The sequence below is a fragment of the Sander vitreus genome, chromosome 8 (genome assembly GCF_031162955.1).
Source record: "Sander vitreus isolate 19-12246 chromosome 8, sanVit1, whole genome shotgun sequence".
NCBI lineage: Eukaryota > Metazoa > Chordata > Actinopteri > Perciformes > Percidae > Sander > Sander vitreus.
The window spans coordinates 13,902,270-13,927,164 of record NC_135862.1 but is presented as its reverse complement, the minus strand read 5'-3'; the positions used below and the strand labels follow the sequence as shown (position 1 = coordinate 13,927,164).

The following is a 24,895-nucleotide window of genomic DNA, read 5'->3' as shown; positions in this document are numbered from 1 at the left end:
AACCCTGAACGACACATTTTTCTCAAATATAGTAGATGGACCTTCATATGAAAAATACTTCTTTGTAGCAAGGTCATATACATTTTGGATCTCTGCAGACAGACTCTGACAGCTCCGGATTAGTGTTCTCACCAAACAGGCTGTCGACAAAAATAAGCAGGCTTAGTTTATTCTGACCTTAAGAGTGCCCATTGATACACAGTGACAAGCAGGCACACAGATCCACAGCCAATGCACACAGTGAAAACACACCTATACACCTACACATTATTTGTCATACATTCAGATAAAGAACAAGATAAAAAGAGACACATGAAAAGGTATGTTGCTTTATCAATTGCATGCATGGTCACAGAAATATGGCTATTGCGTAATGTCAAAAAGTAAATTGTTTATATTTGCCTGTTAGCCTGTACAACAAGCCTCCAGCGAGGGAAACAGGCTATTGCTTTTCATCCAGTTATCTCAAATATCACACGAATGACTCAAAGAACAACAGCGGACCCTTACAACATTTTACAAGAAAACATTTTACAAGAAAATCTTCTAGGGAAAGTTGTGTGCAACAAGAAAGTTTGTGTGTTCGCCCTATTTATTTGTGAATTATATGGATATTTGTCTATGGCTGATGGTATCGTAAAGGACTTTAACAGATTTAATACAAAGGTAACCGATAGAACGTTTTTCTTTCTTCATTCACCTCCATTACCCTTCACAGTAAGCAAATTTATGTACTGTGACTTTTAAAATTAAGTCACAACAGAGGTATTAAATATAATAAAAGTTAGAAAGTTTCATCTGTGGAGCACTCAAGAATGAAAGAACACCTATTCTGGGACTATCAAGGTCTGCTTGCATGCAGTTTTAATGGAGTATTTTTGAGAAGTTTTGAAGGTAAAATTATTCTGTAATTCACCAAAAAAAAAACACAATGATATGACATTATGTAGTAGACCTATGAGTGTTTTGTTCTGCGTGTTTCTTTCCAGTTAATCGTGTTGCAAATCCCGTGTTGGGAACCGTTGTCCTAAGAACATGTTAATATACTACTAATTCGCTGTTTCAAATAGTCCAAGAACCGTGTCCTTTAGTAATATATTTTCTAACCAGATAATAGGTATAATGAGCTGTTTTGAAAAATATATACTGTATATAAGGAAAATACACACACACACACACACACACACACACACACACACACACACACACACACACACACACACACAAAATGAATGAGTAAGACGGACAGAGAGAGAGGAGAGGGAGAAGGCCATTGATTTAACAGCCAGTTAATTCAAGTCTTTTGTTACCTAATACAGACAGATCTATCACCAATCGCATCCTACGGCAGAGCACTAAATGCAATTTGCCCCAAGTATGTTGATCCTCTTTCAATAAGACACCTGGGAAAAGAAAAAGGATATAATAAAGAGAGGATTTCTGCAAACAGTGACTCATACATGATGAGCCAACTGTATGCGTTTATTACCAGGAATCTTTAACAAAACAAGTGATGTACTCAGGTTTGGTATTTTTCAATTCCTTATCCGAATCAAGGGTCAAAGAATAGAGGGTGTTGTATGCTATACAGATTGTTAAGCCCCTTGAATTGTAACTTGTGATATTGGGCTATATTAATACAACTGCCTTGACTTTACTTGACTACTGCATAACTCAGCTGCTAGATGGCTGATAAGAATGGAGTACTAATTACCTTTAACTTTGAATAATTTTGAAAGCATCCAGGTAATGCTTATTTGATGCAGCCGAAGATAACAATCCAGTCAAAACATAACAGCCAATAAACTATAAAGCTGCAGGAATACATATCTGATGGTATCCCTATGCAACCAGTTGAGCATTAACTTGGCTCTGTGATTCAAAATTGGTATTTTTTATGCTGCCTTATTCTAAACAGATAGCAGATAAAGGCAGGAGCATGTTGCTTTGCAATTTGTCCATGGAAAATGTCCACATTTATTTTTTTTGTTTTAACTAGAGCAATCGAACATGAATAATGAAATGAAAATTGAATAATTTCACCTTACTAAAACAGAAGAAACCCACACACGAGCACAACTGGAACAGGGTTGAATGTTTGACAGTCACGACAAATCTATGTTTGTATGTAAATGTTTGGTTGCTAAATAATAACATTTTTTGGTGTGTGTTGCCCTGAAGCAATCCATCTGCTCAACACAGAATATATATCAACTACTGTATATTCATGGTCCTCATATGGTTCCTAATACATTTAGAGACTCCTTGATCTTTCATCTCATGCCACACAAACAGGCCAACAACGGCCATGAAATTTACTGAGGAAATTCATGACCCCCAGAGGATGAACCCTTTTTTGTTGCATGAGCTTTCCTCTACCACTGTCCTTAGGCCAAGTCATCCCATCATGCAATTGGCAGATTGCCATGACATTTGCTGAATACATTCGCAGAGATAAACCATTTTGGTTTGAATGACCTCATTGCCTTTCTTCTAGTGCCACTCTACCTAGATTTAACTTTTTTAGCGTCTCTACTGGAAAGTCTAGCAAAATCAGCGCTGTGTTTGTTCAGTTCATCACTTTTGTACTGTGTGGTTTTAATGAACATTGCCGTCTTTAAGTCTGTTTGGTATATCGTCTCTTTCTATCTAATTGAATAACAATGTCTCCTAAGCGTCAATCGACAGAAAATTAATAAGCCACATTTTTAGTAGTTTATTAACAGTTGAAGTAATTTTTCAGGCTAAAACAAAAACACTTTTTTGACTGTTGGTTGCTGGAACCCTAGTTTTGTTTGTAGTGTACAGTAAGTGTATACAGATAACTGTCTACCTGTCTATCACAGCGACTCACTAGGTCACCACAGTTTCACCCTAAAGCACTGTTTTGATTATTTACTGTTTTCCTCCATGAATTCATGAGCAGTCATCCTTCATCCTCCAGCTTGGATCAGGGGTATTTTTCCACCATAAACTGCAGAAATGGAAACGTTTCTCTTGAAAAATGCCATTATGAACACATAGAAAAAATATCAGAATAACATCCACATACTGTATGTATTGGCATTATTATGTTAGGAACATAAGCAACATCATGACAACTGTATGTTAAACTGAGAAATAGAATGGAGATACAGTATACTGTATGTTGTCTGTGTTACTCAGCGTTGTTTTTTCTGTAGACTCACTTCAGTAAACAGACTCCAGTTATTGTGAAATAGGTATGTCTTGAATATGTGCAACACGCTGAAGTACAGTAATATTCTGTATTCGTAGCTAATGAGAAACATGCATACAGTGAATGCATCCAATTCTTGAAAGCTGCTAACTGGTTCAGTTGTATACAAGCTGCATCTTAAAGCAGTGTTGTCATAACATAAACCAGATGTTTTTTCGGGCTGGAGTTTTTTGACAGAGAAACACCTCTTTGGCATATGACTTTTAGCTCAGTTTGAGGTCGCATAGTAGTTAAATGTTGTTAAATATATAATAATAATAAATAACAAATGAACAGGAGAAGAAAACATGGGAAAGTATATCAGTTAAATAAATCATTACACGCTGAATGAAGAAATAACAGTGTTTTGAATGATACAAGTGGCTTTGCTCTGTCTGTAACCTATACAAAGTGTGTCTGGATTGCAAGAGAATTACTTACACCCTGTTGTGGTCCTTCCCTTGGCTGTTTGGGTTTGGATGTGTCCCAGACAAAAGCCTTTCCAAATAAGATCAATGTGTTCGTGCTCCCCTCCTCTGAGTGGGCACTCTCCCACAGCTCCAGAGCCCAGCAGTCTGAGAGGAGGAATAAAAGAGAGTTGCCACATATAAAACTCATGTTAGAGAGGAGCAAAAGTCTTGTTTATGTAAAATCACACATTCACAGTATCAAGGGACATAATTCAGATGCATTATTTTTTTTAGATTAAGTAGATGTTTTTAATTAATGGCAGTATATGTAAAACTCTGCGTGATGGAGACGTACATGATTCAGTAAATTATTTTTGAGGAATTGCTGTTTTGCTGTTAATCTTGTCCAAGTGACATTAGGATAGTACAAAGTATTGCCTGTTGAGAGAGTGTGCCTAATTGTATCACAGCTAATTACAGTGGCAAAAGCTGTGTAATAAGAAACCAGGATAATGATCCATTACAACAGAGGAAGATCATCAGGGCTTCTAGCACCTAGTGGGCTTGCTCAATGCTATTGTTGTAAACATATAATAGCTTAATGGCGGGACAATTTGGAAGCAGCTGGAGGCAAAGCAGTCGAGGCAGCTGTTTCAGTTCAGACCAGCAGAGGAGGGGGAACACTGCAAACCACAACACTGCATTAGCATAGAGCTCATCACAGTGTGAGCACACACGCACATAGCCATGCACACACAGTTATTTATGTAAGCAAATATCACACCCAATAAGGTAGTAAAATAGTGAAACTGCAGCTTTAGGTCCAAAATGTCAATCTGTGTTTAATTCAGGGGGTCTAATGCAAAGAAGATGAGCTTCAACAGAGAGGACAATGTTGATCATAGTCAAAACAAAGAAATACCATAAACTCTTACAAGACCATTACATTGTTTGGAATTTTAGGTCTTTTGTATAGTGAAACCATTGTCACTCATCATTGTTAATAAAACACATGAAGGAGCAGGTTTTGCTGCAAAAATTAAATCCATATGCAGTTGTAGCAGTAACAGTAACAGTTATTACTGCAGTTTCTCATTTTCAAGCTGGTGACAACAAACAATATTCATAGACAGAATAACCCAGATTTTTTTCAAACGAAGACTTTAGGAGCTACAGTACCCTCTACTGGCAACAGATATCTTTTAAGTCTGTGGTTCCTGAAAACATACCCAAGGTCCACAAGAAAAACCGTCACTCACATTCCCCTGCCCACAAGCTGAGAAACTGTAATTTTGTGGCTTGGACAAAGTGATTTACTTGGAACAGATGACTGAGGTTTTATGCTCCAGCTGATGTCAGTTCCTCAGCATGAATCTGTCGTGTTTGTTGTTGCCCTTTGAAACAATGGACACTACAATTGGTTCAGATACATGTTTGTGTTTTTGATCCATTTTGGAGAAGTTGGCCTCAGCTGATTAGAAAACAACTACCTTAAGATACAAGCTGTCTTCCTGCTGTCTGCATGATCCACGCTATGTTACAGGCTGTGATTGTAAACAATAAAGCTGACTGTGGTGCCGCTCTGTTCTCAAGTGGAGAACCACTTGCATTTACTCTCAGCACAAGCACGTATTGTACACCACTGAATTTTTTTGGCACCTGTGCAAACATACACACACACACACACACACACACACACACACACACACACACACACACACACACACACACACACACACACACACTTTATATATTGTGGCTCTGCAGAGAGAGCGTCGTTACTGAAAAACAGTTTGTGATCCACACTCATTTTCCTCTATTTGTTTTTTACATTTATTTTTAAATCTTTTGTAACAAAAATTGATAATATCAAACCTAAATCCAGCTGCATCCTTGAGTTATTTGATTTAAAAAAAAAAAAGAGATTCCCCCTTGGTGGCTTGGCTAGAACACATTGTGTGATGTGTGATAAATTGCAAAGAGTCAAATCAGTAGTAGCTTTCAGAAATTGTATTCCTACCCCAGATGCTACAAACTGACATGCTGAAGGTAGAAGGAAAGGCACCTTTCACACAATGGCACCTCATGCTGTGGCATGGCAGGAAAATACAGAAACCCTTATTTACAGCCCTTTGCTCAAATAGATAAATGGCGGTTACATCCTCACAATAACAAAGCGCAGAAGATGAGCAAGTACTGGAGGTGCAGGGAGGCTAACAGCTGCACTGCTTCATCTACTGCAGTAAGTGTACATAAACACTCTTTTCCTTCTGGAGCATTACTTCTATTTTTTCGAGTGATTATGAAAAATATGTTAAAGCTTGACCCGTGAATGCGAAAAATAGGAAGCAGACTCTGCCTACAGCTGCGAACAATTACAAACAGTGGATGGAATGCTTCTCTGCTGCTGCTCTCAGGAATGTGCATCATTGCCCTTTGTCCTCTGAACAAATTGGGGGGAAAGACTATTCAAGCCAGTATAATCCGTGCATTAGGAGTGTTTTAAAGCAGTCATACTTTCCATTCTTTTGACTGATACCTATCTTGACACCTGTGAAAATGCAAAAACATTTGCATTTTTACATTGTTAAATTTAGATATGATAGTAAAGTACATATGTTACCAAATTTTAAAACCTTCAGATAAGACTGGAAAAGTGTAAATGTTCCGAAGAAAATGTACATGTTTGCTATTGAAAATTCACAGTTGAAACGTCATAGTTCAAATGCTGAATTATTTTTTTGTTTTAGTTTTTTGGGCATTTTAGGCCTTTATTTGATAGGATAACTGAAGTCTTGAAAGGGGAGAGAGAGGAGAAATGACATGCAGCAAAGGGCTGCAGGTTGGAATCAAACCCTGCAGTCGCGGGGTCGAGGACTGAGCCTCTGTACATGGGGCGCATGCTCAACCAGGTGAGCTACCCAGGCACCCCAATGCTGAAGTAGTTTAAGTTGATGTGGCATCGAAGTACAAAAACTGGAGGAAGTTTAAACTGCAGTTAAACTTGAAGCGCTAATCTGATAGTTGAACTGTCAGGAACTGTAAGCACTGAATGATCTTGAAGTATCAGTTGATTTAAAAGTGCTGAAAGGATATTAAATGTCAATGCAAGCATTGGTGATACAAGTGGAAGCCCTGAAAGTAATTATTGTCAGCTCAAGTGTATAAAACGATGAATGGTGATGTCAGTTAAAGTGTCAGCTGAACTTTAAGCAGTTGAAGTAAATCATGTATCAACAGGGAAAGTTAGAGGAGCTGAAGAAGCTTTTGCTTTTTGCTGTTGAAAGAAGATCTGAAAGGGTTTGAAGTGCAGTCAAAGTGTAAGCATTGAAAGGAGTTGAAATGTCAGTCGAAAAGAAAGAGGTGAATGCAGTTAAAATGTCAGTTGACGTGGAAGTGCTGTAGTGTGCACTGTACGGTGTTGAAATGTCAGTTATCCCAGGAAAATTGAAGTGCCACAGCAAGAACAGAAGCATAGTATAGATAATTAACCTTAAAAAAATAAAATATGTTATACATTATGAGCATCTGTTATATCAAAAAAGAAGCAGATTTTTTTTTTTTTTAAATAAGGTTACTATAAAGGTCACACAAAAAAAAAAGTGTTTTCTTTTTCTTAAAACACACAGCAGTTTAAGGTGTTAATCTCCACAGGTTTGCACAGCGTGTTAGCCGTGCAAATGAGGACAGATCCTTCTTTAAAATCTCCATTCCAACCTGACAAGTTTAAACAAAGCAATTTCAGGCCCAACTGCACCTGCAGTATTGACGTGCCTCATCAGGGGTGTCTAGCAGGAAGACAATAATTTGTCCTGTAACATGACTGAAATGAGCTCAGAGTCTGGACGCTGTTGGCTGGGAGCAGAGTGACAGCTAGTAACAGCTTCATTTAGAGCTACCAAAAACTATGCACTATAATGCAATAACCAGCTTATAATAAATAGCTTTTTGGTTAATGCGATTGATTTAAAGTACTTAGATACAAAATTTACCATTAATTATATAAATTGACTATAACTTGGATTGTAAAACACTAGGATCAGAAATAAGTGGCGATATTCTAAATTGTTGTTGTCAAGAATAACTCCTAAAGGCCTTAGTCCCCAGCTTCTCTGTGGCACTCAGCCCCAAGCCCATTTGTCCTTTTCACTTAAAGACGTAGATCACAAATGATATTTAATTTAAAAAAAGGCTCAGTAATTTCCAAAAACACCTGTGCACTTAAGTTTTCAACAAAGGTTACTCAAACAGGAGTGAATCTGGAATCTGGAAATTGTTGGAATTTTCAGCTGCAGATTTGGTGTCCTAGCAAATATTTACAGCAGCAGGACGGTGTATATGGTTTTGACTTGAAATAAACTACAGTGCCCAGGTTCATCATAAAGAAGGAATATGTCCTCCAGTGTAACGGTGTGGCTCGTTGATGTGTTTTTAACAGTTTTTGAACAACAAAATAGGTGGCACAGAGGAATAATCTATATCAGTCTGTAGCTACACAGAAAAATACTTGGATTAATGTATTGTTTGTTTTATTTCTTTACAATAAGAAAAATAAGGAATATCACCAGATGTATCCTTCATCAAAGAAAGACCAAATGTTTATTACATTTCAGGGTTTTTTTCTGCTTGAAAAGATCCATTATAAGCAGCATTTTTTCAAAAAGAGGATCCGCTTTCACTTTGCACTTCCTTCAGTGGGCCTGAGGGCTGAGGTTGCTAGGCAATGTTGGCTATCTCTGTGGTGACGTGATCCCCTTAGGGCCTGATTCTCACTCATCACCTCCACAGACAGATACAGGGACATGTGCATACACACGTGCACAATGCCCACACACACTCACATTGATATCCAGAGGTCTTTCTCTTGCTCTGCTGTTATCTCTGGGAGGCTGTTGGCACTCACTCATTGCTGTGCTGAGAGGGGCTTCAATGGTCTGACCTGAAGAGACTAAGAGAACACCTCGGATACCGCTCCGTTGTCAAGGAGAACCAAATGGTGACAATGAAGAAGCCATGGTAGCGAGAGGCGCTCAGCACTTCCTCTGTCTACCACTCAAACCAGTTGTGAACAGAAAGCTCTGTTTATTCTCCATTTGGAATTATTAAGATCCATAAATGTGTGGTATAAATTCCTTAAAAGATAGCTACTTGTAAGTTCCCCACATTCCTGAGATAATTTTGGTTGAGGTTGAGGAAATTACAAAAAACTAATTACAGTATGTCATCAAAAAATAAAACATTTTGTAGATAGCATTTGATTAACAAGACTAAGAGTCTACAGCCACGGCAGCAACTCTGTGAGCTTGTACTTAAGCACAGCTGTGCTTTGAGCTTAATGCTAACATTAGCATGCTAACATATTGATGTTTAGTAGGTATGACGTTTGCCATGTTCGCCATCATCTTTAGCGTGTGAGCATGCTAACATTTGCTAATTAGCACTAAATTGTTTAGTGCTAATTAGCAAATGTTAGCATGTTCACACGCTAAAGTTGTACTTTGTGTTTAAAACAAGTACAACTGAGTCTGTTTTGCAGCTATTTAGTCATAAAATAAAGTATTGAACAAATACAAATGTTGACCTGATTATGGCACTAGATGAAAAGTTAAGGGATCACCAAAGTTATTACAATTCATCCTGAGGGGAACATGAATGTGTGTACCAAATTTCAAGGCAATCCATCCAATAGTTGTCTAGACATTTGAAGCCACAAATGCTAACCTCATGGTGGCGCTAGAGGAAATGTCATGAGACCATCAAAGGCATTAGGATACATCATCTAGGAACCATACATGCTTGTAGAAAATTTGTACCAATCTATCCAGTAGATGTTCAGATATTTTACTGGATAAATGAAAACTGAGACGATTGAGAGATGGAAAGTCAGAGGTTCACCAAAGTCATTAGGATTCATCCTTTCGGGACCACGAATGTTTCTACTTTCATTCATGGCAATCCATCCAATAGTTGTTGAGATATTTTAGTCCGGACCAAAGTAGTGCATGGACCAACCAACCAATATTTCCATCCGTTGAGCCACAGCGCTAACAGGGTTAAAAAATAACAACAAGGAAATACCTTTAGAAATAAATAAAGCTAACTCTTAGAAGCATTTTTAGGTCAACTATGTCAAATTCCCAGAACTAGCCCCAGGTCAGTCTTTTCAAGTCTCAAGTCTGACCACAGAGGACTGCTAAGCACGTCAAGTCAAACTGGAAACTAAAAACTGTCACATGAAATACTATTGTCTGATCATTGAGATGCTGGATTAAGAGTCAATAGCCAGAATAGACAGACACACATACAGTCTGCGTACACCGTACCTCCAAGCATAGAAAGGAATCATGTTTTCCATTCCCCCACTCTTCCTCCACTGCAGCGGTATCCATGGGAGCATGAATCAGGTCAGAAAAACATATCAACACAAGGAAAATCATATCAATACCAGAGCGAGGAGAAAATGAGTAAGTGTGATTTTATAGTGGATTCATAAAGCAAGCCGTCATTTACAATCAATTTAAAGAGTTGGGACATTGGTCGGGCAAGTCAAGTGTTTCTCCATGTATCAAATCTGAAGTCATCAAAATGATGACTATAAATAGACTTCAGTACGAGCATGTATTGTAACTGCCTACCTCATTCAGGGTCAAAGCAGCTAATATTTATATCCGTTTTAGGCTGATATCAGTTTTCGATTCTTTTCTTTAAAGGGGTGATAGAATGAAAAACCGAGTTTACCTTGTCATAGTTGAATTACGACAGTTTGGTGGGTAAAATAGACATACATAGAACCTAAAAGTCCAGCTGACACCTCTTTCCTATGAAAATCTCACAATTTGAAACTGCCGCTGAAAACGGGCGAATCTCAACAAAGCCATTAGTTGACATCAACTCAGGTGGCTGTACCTTATTTGGCTCTAGTCTGTACCTTTGTCATGCCCCAAAATGTACATACAAACCACTGGTCTGAGAACAGCTGGTGTTCTGAATGTTGGTTGCGCAGATCTTAGACACTTTATACATTGTTCGTCTGCTATTTCATTGCTAAATTCAGACATTTTTATGTGAAAAACCAACTATGTAGAGCTCAAATATGGGCTGTTTTACAAAAATTGATGGCTAATTGCCAATTTGGTTTGACTGTGTCGGAGTTCAGATGTTCCACAGTCTGACGTGACAGCCAGCAGGTGCCTGCCAGGGTCGATGGCTCGCCGCCCGGCCTGTCCACCTTCACAGACCCCGCTGTGAGCTGGCTGGAGCTCTATCAGGAGACTCGCGGACAAGAGGTGTTTATTTCCCCGATCGTTTGTTTAAATAACTCAACACACATATCCATTATAAGATTAACTGGAACCTGTGGTTTTTCAAAGTTATAATGCGCCACAAGTGATTGCGGGCGTAACAAGCTCGCTGACTCGCTGTCTTCCCTTCTGATCAGTGCTGCTGTATATAGGAGAAAGCAGAGAGGGTAGGGGCTGCTCCTCAGTCACAGAAGAACAGAAGAAAGAAGTGACTGTTTTGGCGAACACAAGAGAGAAATACCTTGCGTGCTCGCCAGACAATACTGGTGTCTTTTCTACAGAAAGCCAGATTTGTCGCTAGTCGCTTTTTTGAAAAAAAGTCGCTAAATCTAGCGACAAAGTCGCTAAGATGGCAACACTGGAGCCTCTGCAGCTTTGCTCAGCTCGTTGTAATGAGGGGTGGGACTGTGTGTGTGTGTGTGTGTGTGTGTGTGTGTGTGTGTGTGTGTGTGCGTGTGTGTCTTTTGTTGTAAACCAACCAATCAGCGCGCAGCTCATCTAAATATTCATGAGCATACCATATAAATGAGAAAACCTCTCGTTTCAATCCAGGGCTCTTTCACAGGATTGCATTAGGGCGCATAGAACAGCACCCGGGCCATTTTCAGCCCAATCAATGTTACATACCCTATTTGGAGACCTTAAGGAACAGTGTGAAATACCCTATATAATCATTCTATCACCCCTTTAATATATTGTATTTAATAACAGATATATAATCTTTTCCTATTTGCCACAGCAGCCCAAAATAAAATAGCTCATTGATCGCTGTGTTTGTAGTTGTATAGATCTGTATTCTTGTATATGTGTATGTAAGTATATTTTGGGTGTATCTAAATGTTTTTTTGTATTTCAGACGTACATGTACAGGCTGTAAAAATGTTTTCCTGCTGGGACAATAAAGACTCTAAGTGTAAGGGTGAAAGAAAACACTCTCCTGTAAAATATATTTTGCAAGTTTGTTAATCTTTCATTTGCACATAAAAAAAAGCCTATGCATGCTTGACTCTGCTTGAATATTTAGCAGTAATAAGACAGACCACAGCACAAATCCGAAACTCAGCAGTCTATGATCTTTCTCTGTACACAAGTCTGGGGCTGCTTGGGGCTACATGTCTGGGGCTGTTTATCACAAGGCTAAGAGGCACAGGGAGAAGAGTGTGCTTACATTTCTCAAAGGGGCATATTCCACTAATCCTGATTGTTGTCTTGCTACTATTTAAGTGGTGTGCATCTACGCTCACAGTTAAAAAAAGAATTCTCTCGGTTTCTAACTGAGTTTACGGATGCAGAAGTATCTCTGTAACACCCTTCATCAGAGCTGCTAAAAGTCTCTAATAATGTTGAGGAAAGGATATTATCATCACATAATAGCAATGGTTACAGAAATGTTTGACAGGCTGCACACATTAGTGACATACTTAAAATATTATATAATATGTATAGCTCGCTCAGATAGTTCACTCCGATTCTCCTGACACATTTGTTTCTAAGTTCTAATGGCCTTTACATGTTTGTTTGACTATGTAATTTTTGTTTTTAGCCGTGCTAGTGGCATTAATTATATAGAGATCAATATAAGACCATAATGCTGTGCTCTGACCTATACTGACAGGAGACACCGATAGAGCTCTGAAAGAGTTATATTTGTACAGCTGTAGTAAGAAATTAGCAACCGGACTGCATATCTTTTACTGGACCCGACCTGACCCCTGATTTTCCTGTTGTTGTCTTACACTTTTAATTTTCCATTTCACATGCAGAGGAACACACAAAACAGAACCCATTGCCCTCAGTTTATACAATGGTTTCGATTGTTGTAATCTCCTGAAAGATCTGCTTGTGTCCTTAAACTGCAAGAACAATTAATGACCAATAAACCTGACTGTGTACACAAAAACAAATGGATCAGTTTACTCTATCTTTCTATATCTCTCACGTCTGCATATTTTGGCATCAATACAGCATCTGAGAATAAAAAAAATGTGGGTTTTTTTGGGGCATTTCTGCCTTTATTCGATAGGAAAGCTGAGATATGAAAGGGGAGAGAGAGGGGGGAAGACATGCAGGAAAAATGTCACAGGTCGGACTCAAACCCAGGACCTGAGGAATAAATGTGCGCCTGCTCTACCAACTGAACTAAACGGCCACGCCATTCTGTTAATTGTAGCCATCATTTAGGCCTTTTGTAATTCTTGATGCGTTTCAGACACAACTTGCAATCGCCAACTTTTTTCGCGGACGTGTGAGCAACGGCAAACATGAGCGCAGCTTTCACAGGCAAATAACTTTTCCTTTGAAAGCCTCCTCTGAGAACATCTGCACAGGAACATCTGGGAATGGCAGGAAATTCGGCATCTCTCAGCATGACGTGCAATGAATGTTTTTCAAGTACTTCAGAGGGATGAGCAGACTATTGAGTCCTGCAACCTCCAAACTCCTGACATAATTTATGGAGTCCAGCAGCAAGTGGTTCTCATTACCCATGTTATCTTCCAAACAAATTGCTGTATTGGGCTCATAGCTGGGGTGATGTTTGTCTCCTGGCATAATTACTGTTATATTGTGTTTTCACAATATATATGTCCACAACATTGTTCCAGCTGTTGTTAACAATACACTTGGTGTGATGTGACTTAAATGAAGGTTCCAGAGGAGGATTTTCATATCATTAACAGTTCCTACAGTGTACATACTTGCATTATCCTCTCTTTTATTTCACTAAACCCCCAAAAGTCCTTGTGCGGAATAAAACCACAGAACTAAAAATGTCTTTTAATAACAGGAATCCCCCACCAGTTTGAGGGGGCATTCCAGTTCCAGTTCAAAAAAACATACAGTTTTAATAGAGTTCATCTGGCAGTGGGGAGATACGAATTATGCGCCAGGAATTATGGTATAAATTGTGCCTGAAACTGGAGGACTGAACAGACTGCACCTGGTCTGACACAGCTGTTTCGCACACACTTCTGCAGCTCAGATCCAGAGGCCTGATTTTGTGTTAAGGCCTTAAAAAAGTGTCAAAGGCAGAACATAGAAAGGGATAATGGTCTCTTTGGCCAGTTATTTAAAAACCAATGCGTTTAACGTGTTTAATTTGGCATCTACAAGCTAGTGAAAGAGAAGGATATGAAGAAAAGAAATTCGTTCCTCAAAATCTTAACTCACTGAGTATCTTTTAAATCAATTTATGCCTGCTTACCTTTTGTAATAACCTCATGGTTAATTTGAATGTTTATGATGGATTTCTTGGTGCATATATCTCTATCTATATTATGTAGACTTATTTCTGGTTTCATGGTTCCCAACAAACTGTAAAGTCTTTGTTTTATCTCTATTGAGAATGTTTCTGCAAGTGAAGCTAAGGTCACTTCTGAGGCATACATTTAGTGGTTGCAGATACGGGGTTAACTTCATCAGCACTGCAGGTGTAATATACTATCAGAGTACTGAGAGCCCATATTGAGCCTCCTCTTTATATCTTGTTGTGCTTCTTTGAGCCAAGCAGGTGCTCAGTTGAGTTGCATCCAGTGATTTCAGAGAAGCATGTCCAACCCATTATCCTCTCTTTATCCATGCCTGTCTCAGTGGATTCTCTCTTCCTGCCAACATTTTACATTGTCCTTTGCAGCCAAGGACACAATGGAGTGCAAGTTTATATGAGAGAGTATATGATCTCAGCAATACCGCTTAAAATAAGATAGTCAGACTTTTAAAATGACTTTTTTGTGAGTCTTTAAACCAGTTCTGCAACAGTACCTGCGACTTCATTGCTTTTTCTCTCTATTTCTATAGTAAAAATCTAGACAAATCTAGACAAACAAAGAGTCAAATCAGACAATGTCATGTTAAACAGCTTTGACAGACTTTGTAATTTATGGAATATCTTTGAGGAGTATTTTATGTCTCTCACAGCATGTTCCTCTATAGATTTAAGTAATAGTTATAATATCACACATATGAAGTTGTAAAACTATAGCACTGATAAGGGAATATTTTTGTGAGTACATCAGTTGTATACGTATGGTCACTGCAGGACAAAATGTAATACAGCAGGAAAAGACAAAAATAATAGCAGTGAAATATAGAAGTATTAAAAGCAACACAAAGTGCATATTCTAAGACAGTTGTAGAGTTAAAGAAAAGCTGTTAGCAATTTCAAAAAATTATGCAGACTATGAGTGAGAAGTATTTGTATCCATGTGAATTACTCAAATACAGGTATTTAGTTTAATTAAGAAGTTTACGAACCTGCTTAATGGCCTAATGACGTTTCTTATAATCAGATTTCCATATATGATGTATTTCTGAAAATAATTAAGACAGTAATGATGGCATCAAAAAGTCGCAAAGCTAAACATCACATTACAGCCATTAAATAATGGCCGTAATTAAATGAAATTTGATTTCTCAGCAATGTCTGACAATATCAGAGTTCACATATGGCTGGGTTTGGGAATGAGGAGCATGGGTCACCTGCAGATATCTACAGCATGTGCTGCAATTGAGGCTAATGTGTTGCCTGATTTCAGTCACAATCTTTGAAAATGCAAGAAGTATGTTTGAAGGCAAGAAGTTGGGCGGCTGTGGCTGAGGAGTTACAGCAGTTTGTCCTTTAATCACAAGGTTAATACCCGGCTCCTGTCTACATGAAGAGGTGTCCTTGAGCAAGACACTAAACCTCAAGTTGCTCCCACTGGGCAGGCCAGCGCCTTGATTGGTTAGCTCTGCTATTGGTGTATGAATGAGTGTGAATGGGTGAATGAGCAGCAAATTGTAAAGCACTTTATTCGGTAAGGTATAAAGGTGCTATATAAAAGCAGTCCATTTAACATTTAGGCCTACTATTTTGCCTTGCCAAATTTGACAATTTCCCCATCATTTGTTTTTGAAATGGGTCCTGTTTTATTCCTGGTTCGCGGTTCCCTCTAAAGACGTACAATACTGCGTGACATTTCAACAAGAGCACCAACTTCAAGCTATTTTTAACTATTTAAACTATAGCACCTCATTTAATGCCTTATACATGTTTTGACTTAGCTATAATAATTTAAATCTGGAACATTTAAACTTTCTAATTTAATGTTCCTTTCTATCAATACTCAAAGTTGAGGTACAGTGTGAGTATGATGGACAGAAGAATATATCATGTTGTAAAGCTAAATGTTTTTAAGCTAAATGTAACTAGTAATTTCATTCTTTCAAGAATTATTTTAACACATAGATTGTAAACATTTTGTTGTTGCATTTCTACAGTTCACACATACTGATGTCTTGGAGGTGTCACACGGATTCAAAACACAACAATAATGAAAGACTAAATAACGTTCTCTCTCTTTATATACTCTATCTGTGTGGTTTGACTAGAAGCGTCCCTCGGGTAAAGACCCCTCCAACCTCGGCTGGAATGTAAAACAGGTGCTGCACAATTGGTTCCTCCACAGCGGGGGCGAAAGAAAAACAGCCGCCCCTGCAGGAACATGAGTGACAGTACATCACATTCTCCAGCCAGCTGTGTCTCCAGATGATCCCTTACTTACACAGGCAGACTTAATAAATAATATTCAGCATGCAGAAAATTATAGTATGCATTCTCAGTCAACTACATAGTCCCCTACATTAAAAAAGAAAAAAATCGCCACTTAAATTTTTCTTGATAGCTAATTTTAAGACTTTTTTTTTCTGGTGGATTAGTTTTCATATTACAAATATATGTTATATCAAAAGATATGCTGATAAAAACAAATTAAACAGTCTGAGCTCATTCCTTGACACCTTGTGTGGTTTTCAAGTGGTGCTGTAACATCTGGCATGGATTTATACACTGAAATTCTGGCTGGGGATCCAAAGAGAAGAGTTTTTAATTGAATCCACTCTGAAGCATGTGAGACTGAAATGTCTTCTGGCGAGAACCTTCGAATACACACTCATGTTGCTTTGTCATCTGACCTGTTTCACCGATTGAAATAGTTTTTGTCTCATTTTTTTGACTCCTGTGTCAAACTGTGTTGACTTTCCTATGTGAAGAGTGAAGATGAACTTCTTTTTTGCAGAATGGACAGTCTTGTCCAGACAACTTATACTTAAGTAAAAAATGAAAATATATATTTCATTTAAATCCTTTTCAACAATCCTTTGGTTTGTCCATGTCTTCTCTGCTGCCTCCCTTCCATCAGTCCAGCCCTGACCGTACCACATACCGGCACAACACTAAACCTACTGCTGTGCAACAATAAACACATTCACAGCCCACAGACAGCAAATTGCTTCTCTCATTCCCCACCACACCCTGCCTTCGTTCTCAGCCACCTGCAAAACAAACTGTGCTGGAAATTTCACTACAAATTACTCTGTGTCTGCCAAATCCCCCCGGGAGCTGAGGAAATCAAAACCCCTGGATCTCCCTGCCCCCACTGAAACAGACCTCAGCCTCACTCCTACAGAAATCATGTAGAATGTATTTATGTTTATAAATTGTTTTTATTTATTGAAGAAATGTATGTAATGTACTTTGATACTTTGTTACACTGAATTGTAAAGTTTTAATTATGATCTATAATTTGTATTTGGCTTTAAAAGTCGAGACAAGCTGTTAACCTTTCCCCAAAAAGCTGACTGGAATGAAAGTGTCTGGAGGTGAAGAACCATATGAAAGTTCCCAGTTTACTTTTTGTCAACACCAATTGTACGAACAACCCATACTTCCTTGGGCTTTCAGGTCAACATGACATCGTGAAACTAAGCCTTCATTCCCACTAAGAAAGAGTGAAAACTGAGACCTGTTTCGCTTCAGGGGAAAATCAAAGGAAGGCACATACCTTAGCAGTGAATAATGATCAACAGCATAAACCCAATAGGGTTTACATTGTAAGGGCCACAGAGCCTCCTGGTGACGGCTCTGCAGAACTCCAAACAGACAGGAATGTCAGAGAGAGAGAGAGAGAGAGAGAGAGAGTGAGTCAGTGGCCGATGTGCTAGAGAGATGAGTGTTGAAAGCTCCTTGGAAAAAGGATTAGGGCTGTTTATGTTGGCCAAGTGGCCCGCTGCCAGCTGCTCAAGTGTGCAAACTTCTTAAAGCTGCAGAGCTTCGGGTTGCTCGTGAATCTTTTCACTGTATTTACCCTTCACCCAGACGGTATGGATGGTTGTGCTTTGTTCAAGGGGGAAAGCCCCCTCCACTTCAGCCCCCACCTCCATGAAAGCACGCTCTACCCCAAAAACGTGCTGGATTTAAAACCAGCCTTTTTGTGACACCATCCCCCAAAAACACAGAGTGTGCATAGGTAGAGTCATTTATTTTCAACTTAAATATGAAAGCAAATGTCCACTGTATAGGCATTTAGTCATTGTTTTCTGACAGTGATGTGTCAGCCAAACCCTTCAGAACGCAGAGCTCTGCGGCCTGGAGCTAGATCAGAGCAGGGTTCGTGAGCTGTATATGAGATGAGGGTCTCATGTCATGGAATAATAAAAGGCATAGAGCCTCTGCAGCAATAGAGCTAAACTACTGAACTTTTGTTCTCGTGACTCAGAAAATACTGATATAGCTTATTTTTCCCCTTGTAGGCTATGGGACTACTGTTTGATGTAGAGGACTACAATGGTTATAAGGAATGGATTTACATATTCACAAACTTCATAACCTATTCAGCTGTCCCTGTCCTTTGAAGCTTCTACAGCAGTGAACATGTCTCTTTAGGATGTGTCTTATAGTGTGTGTTTTGGCTCTAAACATAGGGTACAAACTGTTTGGATAGCAGTGTTTAGGAATACTATCTTTCAACCAATCTTTGTGGGCCAGGCACTGAATTTCCTATTATTTTTGCAGTGCCGACCTTGTGCTTTAACTTCTACACGTAAAAAGGCAAAAAACTATACATTTTGCCTTTGGGCCTTTTAAATCCTGATGGTTGTGTTACTGAGTAAAAACATTTCATTTGTACATGTGTGTTTTATTTGATTTGTGTATTCATTGTTGATTTAGAAATACAACTGTTCATATTTAAAACATTGACTGTGGTGTACTGTTCAAATGACATGTTTTTAATCATGCCACACATATCAAAACTTTAAATTCACCCTTTCACTTGACAGCTAACAAGTTATGAAGAGTGGTTTTCTCTCAATGCCAATCCAGGCAAGACATGGGAAACTGGCATTGATCTAAAACCTTTGTATGGTGTTTGAGTGATGTAACTCTTCTAAATCACATTGCAGTTGTTCCTCACATACTGTATTTGTATACTTTGGATTTTACTGTAAATACAATGAGAAATTGTGTCCAAATTGGCTACTAGCAGCTCCACAGGCCTTGTTTATCATTATTAAAAACTATTTTTTTTTTTTACAATCATTTGTAATCCCAAATCGTATCAAACCATATAATTATCCTACTTGCAGTCCTACTCAGAAGCTGTCAAGTAGTATTGCCTGACTCCATCCCTCCAACAACAAACACCACAGCAACAGTTTGTGCATAATGCCATCTTTTGGCAATTGTAGGTACTGCAACTAATCAAAAAGGCATACTGCCAAAATACAGTACATACTCTATCTCTACCTTTTTTGTGTCATTAATAAAGTCATTATTCTATTAAAATATGTATATATATTTACCTGTAGATTTGCTGTCAGTAGTCTAACCCCAGTAAATTGTGTGTCGGTGTGTATAATCTCAATACACAAGTATAAGATAAGAAAGATAAGTTAAAGAAAAACAGACAAAAGAAAAGACATCGTCATGTCAGAGAATACTTTAGACACTTTCACACTATAAAGTTTGTATTCAAATAGGAACATGCTTTATAAAAATGTTCTTGCACATCCATCATGTCAAATTTTCCATCAAAATGGTTTCAAATTGACTTGAAAAAAAATATGTCAACATCCAGTTTCATAAAATTAAAATACTTCAGATTTTAAAAAGTGCATTGGACAAGCCACGCAAATTCACCACCTGCTCATGGTGGACTCAATTACCCATCAAACAACGTAAGATGGAGTATGCAATACTGTATAAACCTGACAATTAAGTACTTTTTTTATTATATCTCACACTTAATTCAGGGAAATTATAGATGACTAAATGTCATTTCAACACCTTGTATTTGAAATACTGCAAGGTGTCAAATGAATACATACAATCTACCAAGATGTGTATTGCACCAAAGTCTTACTGTAAACACAAAACACAGCCACAAATAAGTTAAATCAAACAATGCACACAATTAATGATCAAACCCATGTCAAATACAGTTCAACTTTAAATTTGTCTCTCATTTTATCATTTTTAGGCAAATTTTTAAAAAATATATTACTGTATTGGAACAGATATCAAGATTGTGCCCAATATGACACTGATATGATGACAATTGTTGATACTGACAACAGGCACTGGTGGAAAGGCAGGCTGTGATAAAGTCTACACTGAAATGCCTACAAAGCGGATGTTCCCCCCCAGACAAATATATTTTCCATTTGCAATTATTCAGCTTGTGTCATATGAGGAGGTTTAAGACACAACCATTTAATACCTCAAATTTAGTAAAGCACCTGAGGAACTGTAATCCCAACACAACTGTTTTGAAACCAAAGGATCAGGGATCAATAGTATCAAGAGTAATAGTTCAGGAAACAGTACTCTGAAAGCTGTTTGATAAAAATGTTAGTGTCCTAAATGGTCACACAAATGAGAACAGTGTTCAGCCATTTCACTTCAAGACAATCAATGAAGTATCTGCCTCAAGCATCACATTTATAGTATAAAATTAAAGGTGGCATTTACTGAAACATGGTGGTATTGCATTGCTTTATCTTGATCGTCACCTACTTCTGAGACCATCTTACCCAACAGTTTAAAAAAACGATTCTGGTTTTCTGAGTCTGCACTATCCTGGTCCTCTTGTACTAAGGCCTGTCCCCGAGGAGTTTGAGGAGATGGTGGATGACTGTAAAGCACCACTACCATCTGTTGGTAAAACTACTCCATTATCTTTTGTTTTGAAATAAATTACATAAAATAATGGCAGGACGATGCCTATCAGGAGCATGGCCACTACAGCATTCCACCACTGGATGCCCCAGTCTGCGCCGTGACTGGTCAGGCGCTGTCCTCTGGAACCAAACTTTTGCTGTTTTTCTGAGTTTAACAAGAAATCCTCATCTTGATCATTTGTGATCTGAATCAGTTTTTCAATATCTTGGTCCACATCCATTAGAAAGTCTGTGACCTCCTGCAGATGTGGTTGGGCTCTGGCTCGGTCCTGAGGCTTCACTGGTGTGGTGGATGAATGTGGTATTTCACCTTGAGGGTCACCTAGGTCTGTGTACATCTCTGTTAAAAAGCTGTGTTTCTGAACAGGTATTTTGATAAATTTCAGTGCAAATAAATCTTGTCCCTGCATAAGGTTGTTCACCCGCTTTATATCTGCCACCTGTTGACAGAAACAGGAATGTCAACGCTAAATATGCCACTGAAGACATCAACACCAGAAATGATTTTTTTTTTTTAAACTTCAGTGACTATCCAAAATCTTTACCTTACAGCCATATTGTAGTGCAAGCTTGTTGAGGCTGTCACCATCTAACACCTCCCGCTCCAGCAGCTGGATGTTCCTCAGACTGTCCTGTTCTTGCTCTTGGAAAACCCGCGGCCTCATCTCCATGACGTTAAGCTCCTCATCTGAGGATACAGTAGACTCATTGGGCCTCCTATTGAACATGTAAACCTGGCCATCTGCACTGGCATGGACATCCACCGGGGCCTGGAAAGCCTGTGAAACGTGCTCCCCTCGCCGCATAATGAAGCACAGCCTGTAAGCAATGTCCCAACATTAAAGCAAGGATACAAATAAAGACCTTTTTAAACTTTACTCCAAACTCACATATACATGTAACAGTTAGACTTATTCTTGCATACTTCTAGCTAGCCTCTGCTCCACTGCCTTGTGTATCTGAGCAGGGTTTTCACATTGGTTTCTTTCATGTCTCTTAGACCCGAGCAAAATTTGAGCATCTTATCAATCAAGATAAAATGAATAAGAAATATTTTCTAAGAGTCTCAGCCATTGGCACAGTGTAGTTGGTGAATGCTAAAGGAGTCCAGCAACTGAAAAACCTTCTTTATTACAAAACTACAGTTATCTATACACAGTAACATAAAGGTGTCAAATGTCGGGTGAGCATTCCTATCCAGACCCCTAGTATTCATGTTAAATTATGTTTTGACCTAATGTTAGGCCTCACAGTGGGTATCAGGCTGTGCCGTCTTGAATCTACTGGACCACATGACAGGTGAAACCATTCTCTAACCCTGACCTAACGTACCTTTAATCTGCCTTTAAATCCTACACGCACCAAGTAGAGAGCAGATACTTTGCGGCTTGCCCTGGCCTTATATCTGCTTACGCAGTGGATGGCCCCACTGGCTTGTTTAAGCAGTTTCATCTGAAAGACATGATGGCTCGCTCAGTAGTCCAGCGGTCATCATTGCTTATAGCTCTACAAGTCTTATACATACTATTTATGTAAGAAACTCTCCATACCATTGTCTGACTCAATGCACCTAGCCTCACCTAAGCAAAGAGAAGATACTTGGCCATGACCCAACCTTATTACCTACATTCTATCTGCTTAGGCTAAACTTTATTTTATCTACTCGCACTAGCACTAGTCTTACTAATAGCCACAAGTAAGCAACCCATCTGTTATGAGAAACTTTTTCATGAGCCATGTCCCTTGACCTGGCTGTCTTACCAAAGAAAAGAACATGGTTTCAATTTGAAGAGTGCAGGCAAGTGCTGTTTCGTTGAGTTGGGCCCACAACACAACACTATGGTCATTTTTACTTTTGGTTGTCACAACAAGCTCAAAGAGAACATTTGGTTAACGGCAACATATCAGTCTCGAGTACAATACCTCATGTCATAAAAACATCCGTATTATAATTGCGAAGATAGTTGCTGTCAAATAAGAGTGTGCTCGCTATGTTTTGCTCACTTTTTAAAGAGAAACTGTAAACACACGGAGCAGCATACGCGTTGCCATGGTTACCTTGGATTGAATAGCGCTACATAAAATTAGCAAGATCACACGTGTCCTTAACATTCTCACGATTTATGGGTCGTGTAAATTTAATAGTAGTTTATATTTGGGATTAATACTAATGCCACATATCTAACGTTACTATGACTCTGGCTGGTCTGCTTTGCGTTCCCAACACATAACGTTACAACCCGCACCAGAGTTCACTTGCGGGTCGATAGCTCCTTTTGAGGGGGGGTCTAAAAAGGGACCACAGCAAACAGACAAACGCACAATAGTTCGTTTGACAGCACCCTAATCACCATGCATGTTTTAAATACTAACATGAAGTATTTACATGCATTTTACTTTTCTTTTTTTTAAATCTAGCTAGTAACGTTAACGTTATACAAACTAAGTTAACGCAAACAGTTCTAGCAGGTTAGCATTAGCTTTTGACGTTCAGCATGTGAAGTTGACCTAAATTCCATGGCAGACAGCAAGTCAGCGAACTGCTTTACTTCAGCTCCAGTTACAGTTAACTTTAGCCAGCCAGCTCGTGTGCTTGACACCACATGGATAAATACTACTTACAGAAATACAGTGTCAAAAACTTTGCTGTCCTGTCCCCAACTAGTTACCTTATCCAAATGCTTTGGCAACAATATTGCAGCACACCACCTTCCCACAGCAGCCCTACCTGCTACTAACATATTACAACAGCAACTAGCTACTGGTTAGCCTACTTCTTCTTCTTTGTGTTTTACCGACAGCTTGCATCCTTAATTTTGCACTACTGCCATCTTCTGGAGTTACCGGTAGTTAACTCTAAGTATGTATCATCATCTTCACCATCATCATTATCATCATCATCATCATCATCATCTTCTTCTTCTTCTTCTTCTTCTTCTTCTTCTTCTTCTTCTTCTTCTTCTTCTTCTTCTCTTGTTTAATAGCGGATTGCAAACAACTTTTAGGTGCATACCTCCAGTATGTTCTTTACTCCTGTTCCTGTTATCCCAAATCGTTTCTTTTCTTCCATCATGTCCCTTCCCGCAGATATATATTTCCTGCAACAAGCACATGCTCAGTTTCTGGTATCTCACAATCACAAAAACCAGTTGGATGTTTCGCTATAATGTGATGTGTGCTGTTTAGGTTGCTGTCTCAGTCTGCTTATTGTTACTTGCGTTTTCCATTTTGTTACCCTACTTCTAAACATACCTACTCTTTTTTGGATTGAGTGTAAATGGCTCCCTTTTTATTGCGTTATCCCAATGCTGTTGCTACTGTTGAGTTAGGCCTATACTTTTCTCCACATTATACATTGTCCCTCTGATTTTGATCATTTAATATTGACTTCAATTCCCTTTTTACCTGCCTCTTTTTCCAACCTGTCTGCTCTCTCATTTCTCTCTCAGAATTAATAAATGTGCAGGGACCCTCATGCATGTTATATGTTCCCCCTGTCTAACCATTCTAGAATTTGTAAACAAGACTTCATAAAGACCATCCTGATGACCTCTGGCTGTACCTGACCTTATGCTTGCAAGGGCCAGGGCCACCATCCATCCATCCACATGAGATGCATTACTGCCACCTACTGGGTCGTAACAGTTTCACAGTGCAATCAGAGAATGTCTAGTAGAGAATGTCCATAGACAGGCTCTGGTGCAATCTATTTACAGTGTTATACATCCATGTGTCCACCCCGTAGACTGTAAAAATAGTGGACATAGCAGCAGTGTCGTCATTGGTTTGTGGACTGCCGTTTTGAAGCATGGATATATATAATCCCACGTACACTGTCCTGCTGCCTCAAATACTTGCAAGTACCACAAATGTATGTTAATCAAATACAATATTTACTCCTCTTTGAGTACTATTTACAAAATGAAACAATATTGTTAGTAGCAAAGTGATCCCATTCATGTTATTGTCCATTC

The 24,895-nt window shown here is 38.8% G+C and overlaps 1 protein-coding gene and 1 long non-coding RNA gene across 3 annotated transcripts; both read right to left on the bottom strand.

The window, feature by feature from the left end:
• Positions 1-202: 202 nt before the first annotated feature.
• LOC144521520 (uncharacterized) lies at positions 203-17,878 on the bottom strand. The gene is made up of 3 exons (XR_013502335.1): positions 17,747-17,878; positions 3,659-3,792; positions 203-2,974 (listed from the first exon to the last, which is right to left on the bottom strand). It is a non-coding gene; the product is annotated as an uncharacterized LOC144521520 (long non-coding RNA).
• Positions 17,879-19,695: 1,817 nt separating this feature from the next.
• Positions 19,696-23,675, bottom strand: lysmd4 (LysM, putative peptidoglycan-binding, domain containing 4). 2 transcript variants are annotated; one of them, XM_078256071.1, is made up of 3 exons: positions 23,591-23,675; positions 21,467-21,740; positions 19,696-21,361 (listed from the first exon to the last, which is right to left on the bottom strand). In XM_078256071.1, exons 2-3 carry the CDS (start codon positions 21,725-21,727, stop codon positions 20,816-20,818), a joined length of 807 nt encoding a protein of 268 aa, XP_078112197.1. In that variant the 5' UTR covers positions 21,728-21,740; positions 23,591-23,675; the 3' UTR covers positions 19,696-20,815. The 2 variants fall into 2 exon arrangements, with proteins under 2 accessions (XP_078112197.1, XP_078112196.1); XM_078256070.1 differs by having other exon boundaries at positions 23,544-23,640.
• Between the last annotated feature and the right edge of the window lie 1,220 nt (positions 23,676-24,895).